This window comes from Leiobunum rupestre, chromosome 6 (assembly GCF_980474605.1).
Source record: "Leiobunum rupestre chromosome 6, qqLeiRupe1.1.hap1, whole genome shotgun sequence".
In the NCBI taxonomy this organism is placed as follows: domain Eukaryota; kingdom Metazoa; phylum Arthropoda; class Arachnida; order Opiliones; family Sclerosomatidae; genus Leiobunum; species Leiobunum rupestre.
In genome coordinates this window covers 49,899,636-49,925,085 of record NC_143389.1, presented here as the reverse complement: position 1 = coordinate 49,925,085, position 25,450 = coordinate 49,899,636, and the positions used below count along the sequence as shown (strand labels likewise).

The 25,450-nt window shown below is 34.7% G+C and overlaps 4 protein-coding genes across 4 annotated transcripts; 2 read left to right on the top strand and 2 right to left on the bottom strand.

The window, feature by feature from the left end:
* Positions 1-1,424: 1,424 nt before the first annotated feature.
* snRNP-U1-C (small ribonucleoprotein particle U1 subunit C) lies at positions 1,425-2,379 on the top strand. Its single transcript, XM_090180034.1, has 5 exons — positions 1,425-1,511; positions 1,582-1,624; positions 1,684-1,792; positions 1,853-2,035; positions 2,099-2,379. The coding sequence occupies exons 1-5, from the start codon at positions 1,504-1,506 to the stop codon at positions 2,248-2,250; spliced, it is 495 nt and encodes a 164-aa protein (XP_090036160.1). The 5' UTR covers positions 1,425-1,503; the 3' UTR covers positions 2,251-2,379.
* LOC149941342 (kinesin-like protein KIF3B) lies at positions 2,380-8,500 on the bottom strand. The gene is made up of 18 exons (XM_090180033.1): positions 8,356-8,500; positions 8,011-8,098; positions 7,841-7,926; positions 7,665-7,772; positions 7,467-7,591; positions 7,199-7,407; positions 7,038-7,117; positions 6,902-6,971; positions 6,477-6,569; positions 6,191-6,411; positions 5,789-6,125; positions 5,526-5,723; positions 5,330-5,449; positions 5,142-5,260; positions 4,937-5,080; positions 4,750-4,870; positions 4,543-4,682; positions 2,380-4,469 (listed from the first exon to the last, which is right to left on the bottom strand). The coding sequence occupies exons 2-18, from the start codon at positions 8,011-8,013 to the stop codon at positions 4,241-4,243; spliced, it is 2,403 nt and encodes an 800-aa protein (XP_090036159.1). The 5' UTR covers positions 8,014-8,098; positions 8,356-8,500; the 3' UTR covers positions 2,380-4,240.
* Positions 8,501-8,579: 79 nt separating this feature from the next.
* Positions 8,580-9,669, top strand: LOC149941341 (U6 snRNA-associated Sm-like protein LSm4). The gene is made up of 4 exons (XM_090178349.1): positions 8,580-8,719; positions 8,788-8,928; positions 9,205-9,397; positions 9,465-9,669. Exons 1-4 carry the CDS (start codon positions 8,717-8,719, stop codon positions 9,554-9,556), a joined length of 429 nt encoding a protein of 142 aa, XP_090034475.1. The 5' UTR covers positions 8,580-8,716; the 3' UTR covers positions 9,557-9,669.
* On the bottom strand, positions 9,576-12,415 carry Hacl (2-hydroxyacyl-CoA lyase). Its single transcript, XM_090178347.1, has 12 exons — positions 12,228-12,415; positions 12,115-12,168; positions 11,783-12,058; positions 11,577-11,715; positions 11,299-11,511; positions 10,910-11,238; positions 10,686-10,849; positions 10,486-10,623; positions 10,346-10,427; positions 10,181-10,273; positions 10,019-10,117; positions 9,576-9,944 (listed from the first exon to the last, which is right to left on the bottom strand). Exons 1-12 carry the CDS (start codon positions 12,381-12,383, stop codon positions 9,759-9,761), a joined length of 1,929 nt encoding a protein of 642 aa, XP_090034473.1. The 5' UTR covers positions 12,384-12,415; the 3' UTR covers positions 9,576-9,758.
* Positions 12,416-25,450: the final 13,035 nt, after the last annotated feature.

Genomic DNA, 25,450 nt, shown 5'->3' with positions numbered 1-25,450 from the left:
CCTTACCCCAACCGATGGAGCCCGATTTTTCTGAGGTCACGTGCCGGAAAAGGGTAAACGCTTCGTAACAAAACCGACAATGGGAAAGATCCCAGTATTTGAATCTAGGGTACGAGTTTAAATTATTTTGGTCTCTCACTCGAATGAGTATTGTCACTAGACTCACTACCAATTTACGAATAGTCTTGCCTGCGTGAGTATTAGCAAAAATAAAAAGACATAAACAGAAATTCTCGCATTTGCGGTATTCTGTACATTTCCCTTTGGTTTCCATGAAATCTAAGGTGCAAACCCCCAATGCTTCCCACCCTTTGAGTGCCACCCAATCAGATCGCCTGTAAAGCATTGGAAAATTTTGGTCGGAAATTTGTAAAAGTAGTGTTTCGCGATGCTAAACACCCTGGCGGGATTTCCTATAAGCTCTTTCGATCGTCCGCTTAATTTTCAGTTCTAAATGGCTCGGGAAAAAACTACAGCATTAATGCCAGAAAATTCTAAAAACCAGGCAAGTCAATGTAATTTATACATAAAAGAGTTGCATACGACTGGAGTTCAAACTGAACTCGTTGAAATTGAAAACAATGAAGATATTTAAAAAAAAGCAAAGCGTTAGAAGACGTAGATAAGCTGATAAGGTAGACCTAGGCTTAGTAACTGAATATCCAAAATCTGTGGAAGAGAAAGAAACGAACACTGAAATATTCGGATTTATAATTCCTTTAAGTAAATGGGATGAAATAAATACGTTTACGTCTTCAGCATAATTCTTAATAATAACATCCATAACTCTCCGAGAATTTTCCATCATTATAACACAAAACTAAAACATTAAGTTTTGATTTTGGTACACACGTGCGCCCGGAGACTACGAACTAAGAACTTAGCTGCTAGCTATTTCGCGGAGAGCGACGTTTTTAAAACCAGTTTTCGCATGTACCTCGTGCAATGCCCTAAATTTGTAACGGTCCGCGAAGGGGGTCGGCACCGCCGAAAGGGGTTAAAGTAGTTTCTCAGATTACAAGGCGCGAACTTTGCCTCCAATGCGAGACTTTCTGTTTATGTCTATTTATTTTTGGTATTAGCAAGGATTCTATATCATACCATATATGATTCATGGTATTACCTGTACCAAGTTACGAATTTGGCTTGTAATAAAGTCAAGACAATTTTGGTAACGGAGATAATGAACGGTCGGACGAATACGACGGGGAGGGGTCAGAATAAAAGGATAATGAAGGTTGGTGTATATGGCTGAAAGCCTTCACACCATGAATGCTTAGCTTTAGATGGCGCCACTACTTATTGAAATTATTCGAAATGGTCTCGCGAAACCCTGATTGCCGAAGCCGCATATATAGGTCTAGCAATACTAGTCGAAACTCAATTGTTGATTGTAGTTTGCACCATCTAGCGTCTGCTTTTGTGAAACAAATCTTTGTTAACCCGAAGTGAAAATCTAATGCTTTTGTAAGAAAATCTCATGAATTTTTTTTAATTAAAAATATGCCAAAGTAAGTTTGAAACGAATGTTTAACATTTTAGTTTAACGTTATTTCTATAATTTCCGTATTTTTATTATAGGTATTACTGTGATTATTGTGACACCTACTTGACTCATGATTCGGTAATTATTAATTGGTTTTAAGAATTAGTAAATTGCATTAACCACTGAAATATTTTTAGCCATCTGTAAGAAAAACCCATTGTAATGGACGTAAGCACAAAGAAAACGTGAAGTTTTACTATCAAAAATGGATGGAAGAGCAAGCTCAATCTCTCATTGATGCTACAAGTACATCAACATATTCCAATTTCTTTCGCTGAGAAAATTTTTAACATTTTTGTATTTTAGCTGCCGCTTTCAAAGCTGGTAAAATTCCAACTGGTCAGTTTGTAGGAGCTTTAGGTAAACCACCAGGTGGCGCAATGATACCACCCCCTCCAAATCTTCAAGTACCTGGTCAACGAATGCAAATGGGCTTACCTCCTATGGGTATGCCCCCAGGTATGGCAATGCCAATGATGGGACCACCAGGTATTAAAACGTTTTTAACTAATATCAACAAAAGTGTTCAAATTTCTAGTAATATCTTAACAGGGCCAATGCCTCCAAACATGATGATGAGACCACCAATGGGACCTATGGGTCCAATGATGCAAATGCAAGCTCTTTCTATGAGACCTCCGCATCTTATGGGTCCTGGAATGGTTGGCCCAGTTCCTCCCGTTACAACACTAGGGCAAAAGTGAATCAAGAACCGAATGAAATGTTGTACATATTCTTAGGGAACACTTATCAATGAGACATTTTTTTTAATAAAACACCTAAAATTAAAAACAGAAGTGGTAAAAATGAATAAATCACTCTAAAAACTGAAAGCGAGTTTCGTTCCTTTTATATTTTATCAACATAAGATTTCACAATGAATATGCCTTCAAATTGTTGTGAAACTACATTTTCCACGTGTATCTCATTTGTATTTTTTATATCTATTTATTTTTTACACTTAGTTAATCATGCAGAGAGCCTTAACACGAGTGGTCATTGTTTATTATTTTTGTTTGCTAGAATACGTTAAATGGCAACTATGATTTTTTTAAATATTGGAAATTTTACGAATTATAAATAGAATACAGTATTAAGACCATCACGAGTCTGAACCTAAGCAATTTACTATGTTTGGTAGGAAGCAATTTCCAGTACATTTAAGGCTCTCACAATTTCATAAAATAATTTAAAATTAATCTAAAATTATATTAAATACAGAATAGAACTTAAATTATCAATAAAAACAGTAAGGGTTTTTTCCATAAATATTAAAAACTTATTTACAACTAAACAAAAACACAACCTTTTCATATAAAAAAAATAACAATTATGTGCACAGCACAATATATAATGTATATAATAGACTTCCTTTAAGTACATTAAATGAAAAACAGCGTGCTAGCTTACACTGAATCTTAACTTTTTTCACTGATAAATTTGAGGTTTTTCTTTCTTTTAAATACGGAGAAAGAAGTGGCAAAAGAAGCCACTAGAGCGTAAAAGAGCCTGTTTTATATATTTAAAGGGGGTAATAGAAAGGCCGAACACCGTGTCCCATCATGCTAATCATGATTAACTTTTAGTTTATCTCCTCCATTGTCGTATATCATGTAATAAATTAAATTTATCTCGGTGATATTAAAAAGTCCATTAGTGGATTAACTTAAATAAACTTTTAGCATAAAAAAACATTTTAAAAAGCAACAACATATCAAGGCTAAATATTTTTAAGGAAAAATTGAAGGAATGTAATAAAATAAGTTCAAACTTTTTCCTCGATATTTAGCCTTGTTATAAACAATACAGTCCAGGGTTAGACAGAGTTTTAAATGAGAAAAAAGGTTAAGTCCGCACCATAGCTTACTTTTCCTCTCCCCACCTAACTGCTCAGACTTTAAGAACCCGGTCTGTTATCCCATAGAGAGCAAATGTGTAGGAAGAGGGTGCAAATAGATTTGACTAGGGAGAGTACTTTGATGCCGTACAGCATAAGTAAAACTCCTCCGAGAACAAGAACTCGACAGGAACGAATAAGTTTGTCAGTGCTCGAAGAGCGCTTCAATGATAAAAGCTTGCTTTTTCTACAAACACTAAAAGAAGGGCTCTGGCTAGTGGGACACGACCAAGAGTATTGACCGAGTTCCGCTCCAGAACCAATAGACCGCTGAAGGTACTCTTCCATTTCACTGGGAAGGCCATTGCTGAATCGCAGCAAGGCTGCTCGAAGGAGGAACAAATCTTCCTCCCAATCAGGAATGTCCAAACAGCCCAAAGGATTAAGAGCCGATGTAATTTCAGCAAAATCTTCTATAACTTCAAATGCATTTGGGTAAGAGAGACTAGGGCGTAAAAGAAAGTGATTTTCACGCTGCCTACTATGCGGTGGTGCTGTGCGGTTGTCGGAAAGAGGATACATATCCAGAGCAGTAGAACTGACAGAGCTACAATCTGAGGAAGCAGTTGAAGATGACTTCGGCACCGAATCTTCAGTGTCAGAGGATTCTTCGCCACTGCTAGATAAAGTGAAACCAGTGTGACAACTATTTTCGTCATCACTAAGTGTTTTATCGAAACAAAAACCATCGCTGCGATTTTCAACAAAGGAGGAGAAGACAGAGGTTTTGTTTGAAGTAGATGCGACTGAAGCGACATTATTGTCAAATTCAATTTCATCCAGATCATCCTCTTGGTCTATTTGGGAACGAGTCCACGGGATTGAGGATAATGGCTCACGGCGTCCGGCGTATCTGATTGGGGGGAACGTTGATTGAGTGCGGAGTTAGTGTGTTGGTTCTGGGTGCGGTGTGAGCGACTGCCCACTGAAGAAGACGTTTTGGGACGGCAACCGTTTTTTAGTACACCTATTCGGGATTCTTTTCGAGTTGCTCTTATTTTGGCTTCTGACTGGAAAATGCTGCGACTATTTGGAAAAATATTTTGAAGTTCCACTGTCTGGTTAAAGTACAACAAGTTAATTATAAGAGAATAAATACCCAGCATCGATATCCACATCATCCTCTCCTTTAAGGGCGTCATCCAAAGCTGCCCTGACATGAGGGGCAAGTGAAGGTGCATCGTAGTCTCTAGTCGTCCTACCCGGCATATCTAGTTCTACTTGCAATATATTTTCACCCTGAAACATACAACAAACCATTTCATATTTCAACCTTAAACAAAGTGTATTATAATAAACACATTACTCTATATCTAGGATTGGAACCAAGAACTGATGCCATTCTAGCATACTCAGAAACAGGTCTTCTAGAACCAGCAGAAGATACGGGCCTTTTAGAAATAGGCGCTGATCCCGATGTATGAATACTAGGAGTTGTAAAAGGCATTGTAGAGTAAATTCTTGACCACACTACTAACATTCGTTAAACTCACGGCCCAATCGGGTGAATAGGAGTGGAAGCTCCACTATTATTCAATGGTAACATCTTCCATTGATCATCCTCTTCATCAAAATAAACGCGGTTCAAGATTTTGGATTTCACTTCAGGAGGAACAAAGTTTTCTATTATTAAGTACCTAGAAGAAATAAAAAGGGAATGCTTCCAAACTTTATGTGATGAAATTAATACAATATTACTTTAATTTTAATTCTTTGGTGAGTTCATTTTGAGTTTGTTCAAGTTCTTGCCTCTCTTTGGAGTGCTCTTCTTGCAAGTCTTGAATCTCCCCTTTAACGCCTTGCAGTTTTGAAAATAGCTGAAAGAATTTAGCAAGAATATTAGTATAAAAGTGAAATAATTTCCAAAACAAGCATGTGATAATTACTTTTTTTAGTTTTTTAGTTTTAATTTCAACTTCTTGTTGAAGAGACGAGTATGTTTCGCGAATTTCAGTTGACTCTTCTTCCCTCTCTTCAAGCTTTTGTTTTATTTCCCTTTCTCTTCTCTGAGATTTAATAAAAACAAAGATTATATGATTAAAAAAGGTGATACTCTCAAAGAGAGATTAAGGAAAAACCAACCTTTTGCTCCGCAATCTCTTGTCTTCTTTGCTCCAGAGCTCTTTGTTGCTCATTTGTATGGTCAACAATATTTTTTCCGCCAGAAAGTAGTTTACTTTCCATGGAACGAATCTTTGTAGCAAGTTTATCTCTCGATTCCTGTTCTTTTTGAATTGCTGCCTGACGTTTCTGAACTTCCGCTAACAATTCATCCTTTTCCTGAGTGAATCATTATCATTTTAAGTCAATTTTTGTCACTTCTCTTTCAAAAGAAAATGTCTTACATGTTCAAGGAGATTTTGTTGACTGAGGTACGCTTTCTTTTCTTCTTCAAGCCGGTCAGCTTCATCTTTAAGGTCTTCGATATGTTCAACTTTCACAGGAGACCCTTCGATACTTTTATCCCCACCTTCGTTATCATCTTCATCTCCATAATCCAAAGCACTGTCCGAATCTTTCATTCCATCCTTCAGCCTCTTTCTCTTTCGATGTTTCCCTTCTTTAGTTGCCAACTGAGCTTTTAATCTAGCAATCTCTTGCTGGAATTCTTTCAAAAGAGCATCTTTAGGATCTTCATTGACTCTTGGTTTATTCTTGATGTTTTTAGCTCTATTTGCATACCTAATAGAAAATAACAAATCTACTCAGGAAAATGCAAAATGCACAAGTAAAGCCTCATATTTTACCTTAAAGTAGTTAAAGTTTCGTCATAATTGTAACTGGCTGGCCCAATATTAGCAACCATTATTGTTTTGGCATTACCACCTAAAGAGTCTTGAAGTAGACGTGTTAGTTTTGAGTCTCGGTATGGCACGTGAGAACTTTTGCCATCCACTAAAGCAGATATAACATTTCCCAGTGCAGACAGAGACAAATTGATTTTGATTGCTTCTCTTTGTCGTTCACCCTTAATTTTTTTGAGTTGTTAGTCTTAAACAGTTTGTTCAAATAGCACAAATTCGTCATACTCACAATGGCACCAGTTTTAGCTTGTCTTTCACTACCAGCTAAATCGACTAGATTTAATTTTCCAACCCTAATATGATGCTCGCCATCGGCACCAAGCTGAAACACGTGGAAAAAATAAGATGTCAAACGTAGGAAAAATCTAATTGAGTTATCTTAAAATTCACAATTCAATTTTTGAGCGCCATACTAGGCCTAGCTTTTAAATTTACGACAAAAATTACTCTAAACTAGTGTATTATAAGTTAATAAATAAAACTTTATAACGATTATCTGTTATCAGCATATTAGCATGTACAACGCAGTTTTCAAACGCAACAAAAAGTCTAAAACATTTTTTATAGTGTACAGATAATCGTTGTAAAGTTTCATTTATTAATTTTTAAATTTATTTTATATGCGCAAAATGAATTTAAAAATTGTGTTCTCACTTCACTATGTTCCAAAGTAATAATGAAAATTGCATGAGATCTTGAACTTCTTATATTCATATTAGTTGCTCTGTAAAAAGAATGTAATATATACATATAAAATTTTTTAGTATTTAAAAAAAAACATGATACATACCCAACAGATCTATTTTGATTTCCTATTGTCATAACGTGCTCAATTTCTTTTACACTTTTACATACAAATGAAGACAAATCCTTCAAATTTAATTGAAATTTAATTTATACAGTCAAGGAACAAGGTTTTTATTTTAAGAAAAAGGAATCATATATAAATACCTTGACGAAAACCCCTGTATCAGGTTTTTCTTTCAATTCCAAATGCTTGGTTTGATCCTTAGCTAAAAGATCTCGGACTTCTTCCTGATAAATTTCAAGATACGATGTTCTGACTAGATATTGCTGATTAGTTGACCTAGCTATCTGACTAAATATGTGATCAAAAGAGTTAGGAATCACTCCACGACGTTCGGGATCATTATTAATGCCTGAAAAATAGATCTTTACCAAATGGCCTTTAAATTATTTGACAAGTAAATCTACATACCTTCCATCGTGTATGTTTTTCCAGTTCCTGTTTGTCCATAGGCAAAAATTGTACCATTAAACCCTTTTAAGACAGAATCAACCAGAGGCCGGAAGGTTTCATCATAGAGGTCAGTTTGCTTTGAGCTGAAACGCGTGGGAATCATTAGATTTTAAAATAATTGGATGCACTTCAATCAAGAGGCTGCAAATCTCGTACTTCCAATCATATACAGCATCAAATGTAAACTGTTTAGGTGGCTCTTCAGTCATATGTCTGGGATTTGTTAACTCAACTACACCTCTATCCGATGAAATTGAAACAACCCTGTAAATCAAATAGTTTAATTATAAAACAATAAAATAGTTGTTTGATTAATGGTGGAAAACCAATGCCTTTCATATCCATCAGATATTTCTTTTTCATTCATGGGTCGACATCTAACTATCACTTTAACGCACTCCAAGTTACTAGATTTTTGCTTTAAATATATAAAAGAAATTGATTATTGAAAAAAAAACCCATTGCATTCGTTTAAAACATTAAAAAATTAGTTTTTATTTACCATTTTTGAAGAGTATTAAGGATATTAAAGTTGGGAGAAACTGAACTTGACCTAAATGACTGACATTGTACAATTACACCATTCAATTCTAAAGAGAAGCCAAATAAATATATGTTTGAGTACTCAAAACACACATTCCCCACAGATTGTTATAACTTGAGAGATATCAAATATCAATGTAAATGAAAACCATAATTATTCGATCATTTGATGCGTCATAACACGGAGATCCCCAGCCCTCTCCCTCCCTTAGCTTTTGGGCGACTACCACTGGAGAACTTCGGGGAAGTCGTAAAAAAGCCAAGGCTTACGTCAAAAATATCGATCGAGTACTATCGTACTTACATCATTTCAAATGAAAATATTTAATACGATCTATATCACTTTGAACGTACATATAAAAGTCTCCAACATCATAAAAACCGTTAAAGAATGACTATTTTTTTCCTAGAAAAAGACTTAAACGGCTTAAAGGCCGCTGCCAAAAACTTAATTTCACAAATCACACGGAAGCCATTTTTAATGGACTAATAAGAAAGGGACTGTAAATTTAACAAATTTCTCCGGTAGAAGTTTCCTGTCCTGTATGTATGAAGTTCATTAGTCTATGGTTTCATTACGTAAAAAGGTTCTGCATTATTAACACCGAAGATTTATCGAATTTTTGGTACTCTTTGGAATTTTTTGAAAAGAATCTACGTTAAAGATGGTAACTACTTTAATTTTCTTTATTAAACCTTATAAAATTTTCAAAACTGATTAAACTATGTGATCTAGTTACCATTGTCATTGCTAAGAACTGCGCAAAACCATCCTATGCTGGTGGAATTAAAGAATGGAGAAACGTACAATGGGCATTTAGTGAGCTGCGATAACTGGATGAATATTAATTTGAGAGAAGTTATCTGCACATCTAGGGTACCTAGATAGATTTATAACTATTCTCTTAAATAACAGCCCTTGATGAATCATTTTCTTATTTATTTTAATGCTATAAGGGAATTTATTACACCAATTCTTTGAAGCTTTAGTGATGGAAAATGTTCCCGTATAGTATTTTCAATGTTGAGACTAAAAGAGAGAATTGGTTCATAATGAAGCCTTGTTTTTGAGATTAAATCTAGCTATGAATTTTCTCATTTAAGATAATGCCTTCTTAATAATGGTCATAAAACACCTTTTATATTTCAAAAGGAAGGTGAAAAGTTCTGGAGAATCCCAGAGTGTTACATTCGAGGAAGCACAATCAAATATCTTAGGATTCCTGATGAAGTTATTGACATGGTTAAAGAGGATATAGTCAGTAAAGGAAGAGGTAGAGGTGACTCCAGACGAGGAGGATTAGGAGGGCCACAGCGTGGTGGTGGTAGAGGTGGAGGAGGAAGAGGTACATTTAAAAAAAAATTATTTAGCCACAGTTAAATAACTGTATATTGATGTTATATTAAATCTAGGTGGTTTTGGAGGACGAGGAGGGCCTCGTGGTGGAGGAAATCAAAGGGGTGGTGGTCAACAAGGCAATAAACCGAAAGCCAAAGGAAAATAACATTAATTTCTTGTTTATTTTGAGTACTTTGTAAAAATATTTATCATTGCAACAAGGAAAACCAACTTGTGTAAATATAACATTGCCATTTCACAAATAAATTTTTTTCATAAGTGTTTTGTTTAGGTACAAATTAAGTTGTATATAATATTGTAGGCCATTATAATGCCCAAAATTGTGGAAATATTACATGTAGCATTTATTAGACAGAGATACTTCCTTCTCGGAATGAAGTTTTACCAATTAAAGCGTTAACCACAACACTATTGCCATTACGCAACTCCTCTTTTGCCTTTAGGAAGAGAGTTTTCAAGTCATTAGAATCTTTCGCCTCTAATAGAAATCCCGTAGCTCCTAAGGCTTCACCAACCAAATGATAATTTGAATACTAAAAAGAAAAATTTATATTTGGAAAAATAAATGGATATAAAATTTTTTTAAATTAATATTTTTAACTATTACTTCAAGTTCACACGCCACAGAAGAGTTGAATATAGGTTTCTGTTCACGGTTAATTTGTTGCCAACAGGCATCATTTCCAATCACAGACAAAATGGGCAACTAACAAAATTAAGATTTAATCAGACATCAAAATTTGCAAAACCAATATGCATGGTCAATTACTTTGAAACGACGGAATGTATCGTATTCCATAATACTGTAACCACTACTTCCATCACCAAAAATGATTACGACATCCATTTCTGGCCTGCAAAGCTTCAAAAACAAATTAAATATGCAGATTGTCAAAAAAGTTGAGAAAAGAAACGCATTTATTTCAAAGATTACCTTAGCACCCAATGCAAAACCACCACCCACACCCAAAGTTCCAAAGGCACCAGGATCCAACCAACATAATGGGCCTCTCGGTCTGCAATTACACAAATTGAACTAATCTCTATACACCCAACAGAAACTGGGAATCTAACCTTAAAATGTAAGCTGCACTTCCTACAAAATCACCTCCATCAGCAATTAATAGGGTATTTTCACTTAAAGATTCTTCTAAATTAGTTAAAAGTTTGATAGGGTTTAAATGTTTGTCAACCGGTTCATCAGCCATTTTTCTTAAAAAAAACCCAAAAATTTAAAATCACTAAAACCATAGATAACCAGGACAAAATATTACTTGGTGTTTTGTTCTTTGGCTTCTTCTCTAGATCGTAAGTGATCAAGCCATGTTTTATCACAAGTATAAGGAGATCCATTTTCAATGATATCAGTTACTTCAATCAGAAAGGAACCAATATCAGCTTGAACTGCTAAAGCAGGTTTCCAGAACAAGTCTGAATTCTAAATTTCAACCAGAGATTATTTATGACAATCTTAACGAAGTGTATTGTAGTTGCGTACTCTGAGCAACTGTTGCTTATTCCTATTTATGGAGATGATTTTGGACTTTCTGCTCAAAATTCTTCCGTAACTAAGGCGAAAATCACAAACTGCACCAGCCAATATAACCAAATCAGCTTCTTTTAAGGCTTCTTTTCTATCTTGTCTCATCTGAATTTTGCTATGTCTGCCCAAAAGTCCCCTAGCCATCCCACCGAGGTAGCAAGGAACTCCTAATTTCTTGAGTCTTTCACCCAAAACACTTGCTGATACTGGAGGTAGAGTAGCTTGGCTGCCTACTAAAATTACTGGCCTCTTAGACTGTCTTATCATGTCGGAACATTTAAAAGCTAAAAAAGGGTAATAAAACTGTCTTGATTCATCCAATTTAAATTTACAAACAAAAGTACCTTGAATTTTGGTATGTTTTGGTATTTTGACAGGTAATGGTGTTACATCCATTTCTTGGAATGCATCACCAAAAAGGTTCCGGAGATGTTGGTCCATGTAAAATTTAATAGCCTTCTGCATTAGAGTTTTGGGTTCTTCCTTTACACCCATTTCACGTTTCACAAGTTTAAAGGGATAAAGAACATTAATTGGAAATTCAACAAATACTGGTCCTAAATAAAAAGATTATCAATTTACTAAAGTGGTCAAAAGCTATACAAATTTATTATAATCTAACCAGGAGTGCCTGATTGGGCTATGCTTAAAGCTTTACGTAAAGTTGGAATAATATCTCTAACTTTAGACACAGAAGCCGTGTATTTACAAAGTGGTTTGAACAAAGAGAGCTGATCTATGTCTTGTAACGATCCTCTGCCCTGACACAATATTAAAAAATGATTTTAGTAAGACTGTCTTAAGACAATATTTTGGGGAATTATATACTTTTAAGAGAGTTGCTGCAGCTCCTCCAATTAAAAGTAGTGGAGATTCTGCCATTTGACAATTTTTAACAGCAGTTATTGTATTTGTCAGACCAGGCCCAGCTGTTACCGCAGCGACACCAATCGTTCCGGTCAATCGGGCTGTGGAATCTGCTGCAAAAACCGCCGTAACTTCATGACGAGTGTCAATAATTTTAATGCCTTTCTTTTCAGCACCAACGAGTATTGGAGATATGTGACCACCAGCGAGAGTAAAGATGTATTCGATATTATGAGCCTGTTACATCAAATTATTAGTTAAAACAGCATTACAAATGAATTAACTTTTATTACTTTCAAAACATCAGCAACCAGATCTCCTCCATGCTTTAAGCTATTTTCGTAAACCTAAACATAAAGTATCATGAGATATTTACACTAAGTAATGAAAGCAAACCAATGCTTACTGTTAAGTCTGAGAACAGGTATTTTAGGCCAAATTTAAAATCTAACACAACTAGTGCTATCGTAACTAAGCCTAAAAGTATAACCAATGGGAGATAACACACAAAGCCCAAAATAATTCCGATTATGATCGGTACTAAAAAATTTACTTCGTACATAATTACAGTAATTTATTATTTTAGTTAATTATTTTTTTGATGCTAAATATTATAGCAGACTTCAAATCAGACAGCTCATGGGTCACACCATGGAGAAAGAAAGCAGTGGCAAAACCAACCGTGTGTAACGGCACGGCCAACTTTGATCACGCGCTGTTCGCGCTACTACGGCCAACACATTCGTCGAAATTCCGCGAGCAAGGATTTTCCCCCTATAAACTGTACTATAATGTGTAGGAGTTCAGCGCCACGCTCGGTGGTTATATTGTCCCCAATGTAAAAACTATACTAAAAATAATAATCCGCTAGGGGCGCTGACGTCATACACATCTTTTGCTCATAGGTTAACACAGAAACGTCAACGAATGAGATGGCCGCTGTAGCGCGAGAGATGCGCGAGAAATCAAAGTTGGCCGTGGTAACGGCTAGGAAAAAGCACAACTTTACGTCGACCAGGCCCGTACGGTAAATTTATTTCATGACTAAAAAGCACAAAACACACACGTTACACACCGTTCACAACTTTTTAAATCGACGTAGTCTCTTCGACGGCAATTGAGGAAATGTTGAGCCCCGCAAAACTAACCGTGTGTAACGGCTAGGAAAAAGCACAAATTTACATCTAGTAATATGCCTAGTAAGAAAAATAGGCTGGAAGTTTTAATTTTTAGTTAATGTAAAATTTTTGAAAAAAATAAATTTATCTTTATTTTGCAATCTTTCATCTTTCATTTACAACAAATTACCCTGTGGGTATATACAGTCAGTGTGCTATTTTCATTTTTAAATTGTCCCTGTAAAGTTAGGTTGAAAGAGATTTTTGTTCAATAGAACAAAAATATAAATGTAGACAGGATAGTTTACTTTCTCCAACATTTGATACAAGTAATTTTGCAATCTGATTAAAGTGATTAACGACAATTGTAACAAAAAATTAAGTATATTTTAAATGTTTCCAAAAATTTAAAAGGATTGATGGATTTAAATATTTCATTTATTTATCACTCATGAGAATATTACTAAAATAAGTACAATATTGATAGTATTGCTTAAGATTTGATTTCTGATATGTAGTAGTATTTTTACATTAATTTAATTTTCAAATTACTGCATGTTGAAAAATATAATTGTAAAGTTAGTGTGCTTCTTGGATGAGATTTCTATGTTGTAACGTGTGTGTTTTGTGCTTTTTAGTCATGAAATAAATTTACCGTACCGCCCTGGTCGACGTAAAGTTGTGCTTTTTCCTAGCCGTTACACACGGTTAGTTTTGCCACGGCTTTCTTTCTCCATGAACAGTCGACCAAATGAGCTGTCGGACAAATGGGCATTCGGACATATGAGCAGTAGGCCAAATGAAAAGTCGGTCAAATGAGGAGTCGGCCAAATGAGGAGTCGGTCAAATGCACCCCACCCCTATGGGTTTGGAATGAAGACTTTAATTGTGATAATATTTACGAGCATTTTAATTTACCCAATCACGATTATATATGAAAATATGTAAACTTTGATGCTGTAGTTCAATTACTGACTGTCTCTTTTATAATTATCATAAGAAATTTTAGGCTTTGCCTGGTTAGGTGCCATTTATTTTCGAATATAATATGGAGGAATAAAGAGAGATTAGAGAAAGAGGGAAGAGTCCTGGACTCGTCGAAAAAATAGATTGGCGGAGGGGTCCGGGTCCAGTGGACTCTCTTAAAAATATACACTATTTACAAGTCTGGGACTCCTATGGATCGGAACGTTGACCAGGGCTGCCAGAAAATCTTTTTGGTATGATGCCCAAATTGTTCAAAAAATCGTTCAATTTGTAGCCCACTATAAAACAGCGAGTTTCAAACTAGCCCAAAATTCAGCCCAAATAACAAAGACTTGAGCGGAGCGAGCTGCAAATCCAGTGGTTAATTAGGCTTATATTAATTAAACCCAAGTAAAGAAAGAAAAGCGAGAGAAATAATTTAGTTTACCAAAGATTAAACAGTAAAGATAAAATACACAGTTAATGCTTATCTTATTTGAAACTTGGCCTATGTGGTAATACCGCAAAGGATCTTAAGCCTTTCAAGTTCTGTTTTTTAGCAGATAATCCACTCTTATTGTTAATTTTTAAAAGACGCGCAATATTTAAACGCGGGTCAAATATTATACCATCCAATGATTTAACTCGCGACACGGCAATATACGTCATTCCAAGGGCAAGCTCCCCTTTTCCCCCAACTCCTTTGGGTTCCGACGGACAGCAATCTTTTCTCTAGAGTCGCTTTCCGAAGCTCCCCTTTCCCCCAACTCCTTTGGCTTCCGACGGACAGCAATCTTTTCTCTAGAGTCGCTTTCCGTGGCTTCCATTTTCCCCCAAATCCTCTGGCTTCCGACGGACAGCAATCTTTTCTCTAGAGTCGCTTTCCGAAGCTCCCCCTTTCCCTTTCCCCCAATGCGCGACGGACAGCCAACTTTCCTGGCAAGTTTCCACTCAATTACGAAGTAACTATTTTAAGGGAGTTTTTGTTTATTCAGGTTTGCCACACGTTAGAGAAATCAGAGAAACGTCAGGGAATTTAAAAACGGGCTTAAAACCTCAGGGAATTTTAAGAAATTATAAAAATTCAGGGAAAAATCAGGGAATTCAATTTTATCTTGGCATTTTTTGGGCTGGAAAATAGAAAATAGAAAATGACATTGACGAGCCCATTTCTCCAAAAGCCCGTCACCACTTTGAATGCCTAGCCCTAGTAGACTACTAGCATATGTAACATAATTACTCATAAGTATGCCACTAGCTCTATTTCTTCGCTAACGGTTTGTTTCACAGATCCGTACCCTACGTAATATTTGATGTCATCGAATCTCAAATGCAGATTATGCCGTCGCGCAATAAGCTCTACGTCTGATAAACCGACGGCCATTTTTTTTGTAAACAAACCTGTTTGAACAACCAAGGCTTAGGAGCTATAATGAACTACAATATAATGCAATTAATTTGCAAATTAATGAAGTTTTTAGAGACTCAGGTTCGAAAATAAATTTGCATTAGTAGAGAATAACTAAATATGAACATGTAAATCCAAGATGGCCGCCAAGATGGCCGACAAAACAACCCCCCCACACCCCAAAAATATTTTCAAAAATTAAAAAATTTTTGTCCTTGGAAAATCGAAAAACATATTTTTGTTTTCAAATTTCACCTTGAAGATGATCTTTGACCTCGACGCCTGACACCTGTCCACAACCACTAAGCCTCGGTCTATCACCCCAACAAGTTTGGTCACGATCGGACAAGGTCGAACCGAGATATCGGCGGTAATATGTAACCCCACCAAATACTTCCACTTATTTACTTCTGATATCGTTTTTTCGTTTTTTTCGTTTTTTAGCGGTTTAAAATGCTAATTAGTTATTTGCGAGATGGGGAAACGAATTCGCGACCTTCGCTTTATACCCTTGGCGGTTTTGGCCCCACCCAAAATACTTTAAACAGCTAATAAACGTGTCTAAACTTGCAATAATAACTATTTCTATAAATAATAATTGTTTTTACATTTAAAAGTCAAAGGATATGTGTAAGCGTAAGACGTCTCAAAAATCGAGCTCTTTAAAGGTTAAAAAAATGAAGTTATTTATGGGGAAACCAGAAATTAAATGCAAATCGCCTACCGAGAATCCTTGTTATTATAATGAGCCATGTCGCAAACACGCTTTTAATTTCTTTGATAATTTAAACTTTAATGTTAAATGCTGGATTTGTCAAGAACAATGTCTTGACAAGACAATTTTTAAACAACACTTAATGGATCACTTATCGAGTAGTTATAAAAATCAAATTCGTATTGATGTTTGCGATTGTCTTCATTCAAAGAAACCAGAATATACAACCAAAGAAGAAATATTAGACGATCAAATTATTGATTATTTGAACGAGTTTAACGTAAAACATCAAGAATGGTTAAATGAGTTTGTTAATGGTACTGGAACTCCAAAGAAAATTCAACGTAAAAAAAAGACAACTGGTATTAAGTCCGAAGAAACTTTAAATTCAACAATAAAATCAAATGTTGTATTTCCACCAGACTTTGTCATGCCATCTGATGAGCAGATGGAAGCAATTATTTTTTTTCAAGAATATTGTAAAAATAATCAAATTTTAACTCTTAATCAAGTTGAAACACCCATTGAGGTTTTGGAAAATCTTGAACAAACTTGTCAAATGATTGAAAATATGTGAATAAATATGTTTTCTAATATATTGTGATTATTTTTCCTACGTAAAAAAATAGATATTTTAACTCTTTCATGTTAAGGTTTAGCGTGGTAGATCGGTAGCGTTGCAGGACGTTATTCAAACAGTCTCAAGTTCAAATCCCAATTCTTTCGATCTATCACGCTAAATCTTTTATTAGTATAAAACGAGATGTCGCCCAACTGAAACTGTCATTATAAAGATGACAAGTTTCGTAGTATTTCTACCTTCGAACGCATCACCCGATATTTACCCGGAAAATACACCTTCTAGTTTTAAAGTTCAATTAGCAAAACCTTTAAATTTTAATAATGAAAAATGGTCTTGCGCATTAGCAGAAATAATTCTTCCTGAAACTTATTCGAATATAACAAATGAGTATTCGCATTTCCAAGTAGGGCACGTGTCAGATGTTATTTCACCCGAAGAAAATCAATGGGATTATATTAAAATTGAAATTCCACCAAAACGTTACGAGGGTGATCTAGATCGAAATAAGAATAATATTCGAACATCTCTTCAAAATAATATACTCAACGAGTTTGCTAAAACTATTGAGGCCAATCAATCACTTAAAGGAAAAATACATATGAATACGGTAAAAGTTGACGAAAACGAAGACAGTTCAAAATTAAAAATACAGTTACAAAAAGATGTACAAGTAAGAATACCTCAAGCATCGCCCCTAGCATCTGTTCTGGAATTTCGAGAAAATGATTTTGTCGACAGTGATTATCTTTCTAATTATCCTCTCTCGAATCACGCTAAAACTATTTCTTTAACTTACGCAACAAATTTTATCGAAGTACGAATTAAAAAGGCGTTAGTTGTGAATAAATATCAACAAAAATATTTACCACGACAAATTCCCGTGGAAGAAATACAATCACAACCCAGGAGAAAAAAACAGAAAATTAACAAGAAACCGAAACTAAAACCAGAAGTGAAACAAGAGGAAAAACCAAAACTTGAACCAAAAACAAATTTAGAAGAAAAGCCAAATTTTAAACTAGAAGAAAATATAAACAACATTTTACCAACAGAACCTTTAATTCTAAATATTAATGAAGACGTCAACCAACCAGAAGTTTTAAATCCTTCCGAAGAAAATATTCTACCAAGTTCTCTCCCAATACCCATTAATCCACCATCTCAGCCTGTTATTAAACAAATACAATGGAATAATTACGCGATTGTTTTTGAAGCGGGCAGATATGAGGGAGAAAGACAATATAATAATGAAATTCAACCGTTCACATTACACTTAATTATACGTGATTTATTAGAACGATGTAAACCAAGACAGTTTGATGGATTAAAAACCGCGATATCTTCCGATGATGAAGATAATTTATATTTTAATTTAGAAATACCGGTAGGAATGGAAATTAAATTTCAAAATCCATTAGCAGATCTTTTTAAAATTCCAACAGACACTTATTTTACGGGTATTCAAAAATTTGGACCGTTAAATAATTTAAATAATATTACTTTTAATTCGCCTACTAATTTTATCGACATACGTATTGAGACAACAAAAATACCGCAATTTGAGCAGGAAGATTGGGCTTTCTATTCCGTATCAATTATCCAACCTTTTTTATTTGAAGGTCAGAGAGATGATTTTGGAAATATTATCCCATTATCTTTGCATAGGCAATTAAAAAACGAGATTCAACAGGCGACTAACTTCCCCCCTTTAAATCGGTACGAAATTAGTTACGCAATAGAAGAAATAAATCGAGGTCATTACTTGAGAATTTCATTTCCTAGAGATCTACAAATTGCCTTCACTGGGAGATTAGCAAATATTTTTAATATAAACGCGCCAGAATTTCAAAATGGTGTAATTAGCAGTAAAAATCCTTTAAAAGTGTATGAGGAAAAATTTATGTCAGATGAAGAATCGGTTATAGATTTTAGGTACAATAAAAATATTCCAATCGAACACCCTAACTGGGAAAATGACAGTTATACGTTTGAACGAAACTATTACGAGTCTGATAAAGATTTAGGCGGGAATTTTATACCGTTATCTCTTCATTTCAAAATTTTGAATGAACTTCAAAAATATTTTGATTCTCATATCTCACTTAAGGCGGGTTTTTTTATTTTCAAAGAAAATGGAAATTATTATTTTCAAATTGAATTAATGAGTGGGTTGGAAATTAAAATATTCGGTCCTCTAGCAGACCTCTTACAAATTGAGTACAAAGTAGATTATATATCCTCAGTTTATAAAAGCAAAGCATTAGACCCTCTTCAAATTAGAATAGAATTAGATAATACGGCTAATTTTATAATTTTTCGAAATGATTTAAACAGAGTTGAGAATAGTCGACGACAAAAACGTGATATTGATTTCCACAATTACGAACATGGTAAAAATAATAAACTAAATATTGTAGACAAATTCCATTGTCGAATTCCAACTGGGGTGTACCACACTATTGATGATATTTTATTAGCAATGAAACAATCATTGCCACATCAGAGTTGGGCTAAATTCGAGTTTAATTTTAATTCAGATTCGACAGTTTCAGTTAAAGGTTTGGGTGGAAACAGTTTTTTAACCTTTCCAATAGATAACCCCAAACTCGGGCGAATGTTAGGTTTTTCAAATAATCAAATTGAAAGGCCTCTTTTTAACGAAATAGGCATGTACCCCGCAGATCTCAACCACGGAATATCCGGAATTTATGTCTATACAAATATTATACAACCTATAATAACAGGACACACTAATACCCCCCTGCTGAGAATTATCAAATTAAACGAAAATAAAAATCGAGCACAGGTTGAAAGATTTAATTTTTTAGACCATTTTCCAGTTCTCTACGATCAAATACAGACTATAGAAATTTCTTTAAGGTCGGATTACGGTGAACTCCTGCCATATAAAACAGGCAAGACTATTATTAAATTAATATTTAAAAGACTGGATGCTTAGTCTAAAGTACACTTAAAACAAGCTCATCATGGAAAGATATTATCATCATTATGTTCAAACAGGACGCGGATATAACATCTTTCGAGGAAGTCAATATCAGACTGGGCGTGGATTTGGGTCAATTTTTAAAAGTTTAGCAAGATTCGTAACACCTCTTTTTCGACCCGTAGCTAAATCACTCGGTATTCAAGGGTTGGTTATGGGGAAAAGGATAATGGACGATGTTGTTGCTGGTCAAAATTTTAAGGAGTCGTTAAAAAAAAATAGTAAAATTGCTGGAACAAATCTTTTAAATAGTCTCGGTGATACCATATTAAATACACAGAAAGGCTCTGGAGCTCGAAGAGTAAAGAAGCGCAAATCAAAATTACGCAATAAGCAAAGAAAACGCAAGAGAACAAAAACCGATTTTCTTGACTAAAGCATTATGCCTCAATTTGAATCTATGTGTTCGGAGTTGGAGCTTTTTAACGAACCCCTGATTAATGGTAATATTGAGGGAAATAAATTTGTAGACTATTTCCCTATAGCTCCCTTGTCTAATGCTACACAGATTGATTTTTCTATCCCCGGGGGAGATTATTATATTGACATGTCAAACTTGATGCTTAAAATTCGAATTCGGGTTAAAAAAGAACAAAACGGTGTTTTAATAGATATACCTGCAGCCGAAAAAAAAGTATCATTATGCAATCTTCCATTGCATTCTATTTTTAGCCAAATAGACGTGTTTATGAATGAGACTTTAGTACAATCTAGCAACAACTGCTACCCATATTTAGCATATTTAGCAACAGTTTTAAATTTTGATAAAGGCGCCAAACAATCTTACAAAACCGCCGAGGGCTATTACGAAGACGGGTTTTGCGACCCAACGCTAGCGTTTAACGATGTTCATAAAGATAAAAAAAATAATGGAATTTTAAAAAGAAGTAAAGATATTGCGGGATCGAAACTTTGTGAATATATGGGAAGACTTCATGTAGACTCTTGTAAAATAGACAAATTTCTTTTAAACAAAGTGAATTTAAGAATTCGACTCTTGAAAAATTCCGATGAATTTATAATTATATCACAAGAAGATGTTAATATCAAATATAGATTAATTATCGAAGACGCTGTTCTTACTGCTAAACATATTATCGTAAATCCAGATCTACAGCTGGCACATAATGCTATATTGCACAAACAGAGGGCTTTGTACGATCTAACACAAACTGTTGTTAAAACTCTGACAATTTCAGCAGGCGCGAGCGATTTCGTGAAGTCAAATATTTTTTTAGGTAAAATTCCAAATCGTGTAATAATCGGAATGGTAAACAATTCTGCTTACAACGGGTCTAGTCGAGAAAATCCCTTTCAATTTAACCATAATAATCTCTCGTTCTTACAACTTTCATTAGACGACCAGAATATACCAGAAACTGCTCTAACTCCAGATTTTAATAAAAACCTCTATACTCGGTCGTATTATTCACTATTCTCGGCAATGGATTTAATTGGAAATAACTCTGGTAATTGTATTGATTACGAAAATTATAAAAACGGTAATACATTATTCGCGTTTGATTTAACTTACGATTCCTCGGCAAACTCTAACAACCTCTCAATTCAACGAAATGGTAGTTTACGTATGGTAATGAAGTTTGCTTCCCCCTTAACTAATATTCAAAACATAATTATTATTGGAGAATACGAAAACCGATTTGTCATTAACCAAGAGCGTCAAGTTACGTATATTACGGAATAAAACCAATCAACGACGGCAAAGATTGATTAGTTGTTTCGCGAAATCGTAGTGGTAAAGATGTCTCGAACTCACAGTCTCTCACCCAAACAAGAAGTAACGGTGCTAGGATATGTAAATCCATCCATCAAAATTTACCGACTAGACACTTGCGCCGAATTTGAACTGAATTTAGAAGCCTGGCAATCTCTATTCACATTCGAAAAGGAAATAACTGATTTTTTTGAAGACCAAGTTGCTAGTTTTCACACCTGGCTTCCGCTTGAAGGTTCAAAGATAAAAATCGACTGTTTCAAGGGACAAAAGGAAAAACTCGTGGATGTGCGTGCTTGTGCCAGAGGAAAAAACCATTTGTATCATCTTTTCTATTCTACAAATTATGGTTTTAATCTCAACCAAGCAGGGTGGAAAAGATTAAAACATTGTAAACATACAATTGATCAGGAGATTAATTTAATTTTGTCGGCAAAAAATATTATGCGTGACATAATTGTACATGAGCTTACGGATAAAATGTTTGAAATTACCGAAAATTGTGAGAATCCGCATTGTAAATCTTCGATTGCTCACGATGTCTCTTGTAAACTAGGATTTAGCACAAATTTTGAAGACCGAGTGGAAAATATGATATTAATAGCTATCCCCCAATTAAACTACGATCATATTGTTGTAAGATTCCAAAAGGAATTTGGACTTGATCCCTTAATAGTAGAAAGTCAATTATATTTTGATATTGTACAAAATGTTTCAAACTTAAAATGCGATTTAATTTATTAAAATAAAAACTTTTACTATAATCTGTTTTTATTATTTCTATCCACACATTTAAAGATGGTGTTGTCAAAAACAGACAAACAATTAAGTAAAGTTTATTACGATGTTGAAAACCCATACAGTTATTCTGACAGTGTTACTTTAAGAAAAAAATTTCCCAAAATTTCGGAAAAAGAAATTAAAAATTTTCTCAGTAAACAACCAACCTACACACAACACAAAGCTAGGAGGTTAAATTTTAAACGTAACAAATTATATGTAACGACGATTGATGAGACATTTATGGCCGATTTATTAGACCTCCCTATTTTACAAACTTTTAATAAAAAGTACCGCTATACGTTATTAGTTCAGGACATTCTAAGCAAATTCGCTTTCATTCTGCCAATTAAAAATAAAACCTCGAGCGAGATTGTGAAGGCCTTTAGAGAGATTTTCAAAAAACGAGTACCCCTTAATTTATGTACCGACGCAGGGACAGAATTTCGAAACGCCCCATTTCGCGCTCTCTTAAAACGTTATAACATCCACCATTACCTCACGTACTCCGAGAAAAAAGCTTCTATGATCGAGAGACTCGTTCGCACGGTAAAATCAAAAATTTTTAAAATAATTACCAAGACCGGCGATTTACACTATCTTAATAAACTACCATTAATTGCAAAAGCTTATAACGCTCGAAAACATTCAACAACGGGAATCGCCCCTAAAGATGTCAATACAAACAATGAATCGGCAATTTGGGAAAAAAACTATGGCAATCTTAGTATGATTGGAAAGGCAAGTTTAAAAATTGGGGATAAAGTTCGATTAGCCGTTGCAAAAACAACATTTGATAAATCATACAGGGGAACGTTTACAGCCGAAATATTTGAAATTCATAGAGTAATTACGAGAGATCCCTGTATGTATATTGTGAAAGATTTGACCGGCAATATAATTAAAGGAGCTTTTTACGCTCAAGAAATAGTTAAAATTCAAGTGTAGAGCGCTACAGTCTTTATTCAACAATTTGTTATCCATGGGTAAAGTACACATTCTCCTGGGTCTCGCGATTGTAATATTTGGAGTGAGCGCAACAATAGTTTCCTCCGCGATGAAATTTAAAAAAAGAAGTCCAGAATACAGCTTAGATATTGGAATTTGCGACAAAGCCTTCAATTTAGGAAGAGACACGTACCTTGTAAAATGTAACGAAACTTTTGACGTGCGACATTTTAAAAAAGAAGACGGTAGTTTAAAACCATCTATCAGAGGAATCAACTTAACAAAAGATCAATATGAGAAATTATGCATTTTGACAGTGACGTGAAAGATGAATACTAATCAAATCCAAGCTATACTTAAGTGTGACCCCCGTTCGAGAGATAAATTTATCGGAGTGTTTCCCGCTAATAGATTACCAAAAGTTCCAATTAAAAAAAAATCATATTGTTTCGTAATCAACACCGATCCCGATACGCTTCCAGGGTCTCATTGGACGGCTGTTTACAAATCGGGCGACACTCTGGACTTTTTTTGTTCTCTAGGAAGATCACATCGTGACTATGGATTTTTGCTAGAGCGATATAGCAAGCGTATTCGACACAATACTCATAAATTTCAATCAAATAAAAGCCAAAATTGCGGACCACATGTGATTTATTTTCTAACCTCGAGATGTATGGGGATTTCTTACAGTAAAATAATTAACGAATTGTATAATTTCGATTTAAAAAGAAATGATAGTTTAGCGTTGTTGAATATATGTATTCATTTGATGAAAGAGTGGAAACGAAATAAATCAATTTGTTTAAAATAAAAAAAAATGTTTATTTATTTCACACATAATTATTTTTACACATTTTTTATTATTCTTGCCAACGAGAAGGAGGGCGGGTCTGTCTTTTAGGCCTCGGCGATTTTTTTGGGGGGGATGGTAATTTTAATTTTTTTTGCGGCGATATTGGAACGCCACCGACAGCACCCTCCTCCAAAGACAGCTCTCGATCCCAATCCTCTTCCTGGCTTAATTGACTTCCAATATCGGTATTTTCTAAGTATTCTTCAAATATTTCATTTTCTCGACTTAATCGTTTACGCATTCTATCATCGGTAATTGTCTTTTGTTGCTTAACAATCGGCGTAGATGCTTTCCTCTTCCAAGATTCTACATTTTTTAAGAGACTCGGGAATTTTCTACTCTGATCGTTTTCTCTCTCGCTGAGATATTCTTTCATTTTGCGTGTCATAGTATTTAAACGAACCTCGGCAGCGTCGCCAGCGTTAACTCCCTCGGGCGTTTTGAAGGGTGAATAAATTTGCGAGGTGAACGGGGAATTTAATGGAGCAACAGGTCCGGGGGCTTGAAAGTTTGTAATTTCAACTTTAGGTACCGGTATCGCTTTTCTCATTTCCCGGGCCTCGCTCAGTATTTTTAGAAATTCTCGCAATTTAGAGCGGCTGTTTAAATTAGAAGTTAATATATTTTGCAACTCATTATCTAATAAGTTATAATACGTTTCCTGGGGAGAAACAAGCTGTTTATTTTCTTGAGATATTTGTCCGACACTCGAGGCGGGAACTAAAATCATTTTTTTCATTTTATCTTTTATTGAATAAATTGGCAATTAAAGGAACAATAGAGCCTAATAAAGCCGGTATGAAGAATCCCGTACCTTTCTGAATTATTAGAGCACGCTTCTTTTTTTGCGAAATTTTCGGACTGGCTAAGAAGCGTATTGTTTTTTTATATTTAGAAAGTTGTTTTTTTTTGGCTTTAGATAATATAATTCCACCACCTTTCAAGTTTTTGCAAACGCTTTGTAAGGCTTTTAATTGCTTTGGAGAACTGTTAGCTAATAAATTTTTACGTACCCCTCCTTTAGATTTATACAATAAATTTAAATATGGATAGTGTGTTTTAAACCTGTCAGAGGGATTTGCAATAGGAGTAGTTTTTTTACGTACTGTCTTTTTTGGTGTCATTTTCTTTAATGAACTTGATAATAATATAGTAAATTATTTATTATTGGAAAAAACTACCATTTGTGGTCCGTTTTGATTAAATGTGTACGATCTTAATCGTAAGCTATCTGGAGTGGTTACAGATGTGTCTATAAATAGTGAATTGTAAGGTTCTCCAGTAGCCATATCGTAGGCTAATTTAATTATTTTTGTATTATTTGGAGATATTTGATTGGCCAGATATTGGATTTGACTTAGATCTCGAGGAGATTTAAACAGATTTAGATATGACATATTAAGAGAGATTAAACGAGATTGTTTGCCTCGAGGAAATAGGGTTTGTGAGATTAATACAACTGAAATTTCATAATGATGACTGTCTACGGTAACTAATTTCGCAATTTGATCATTTT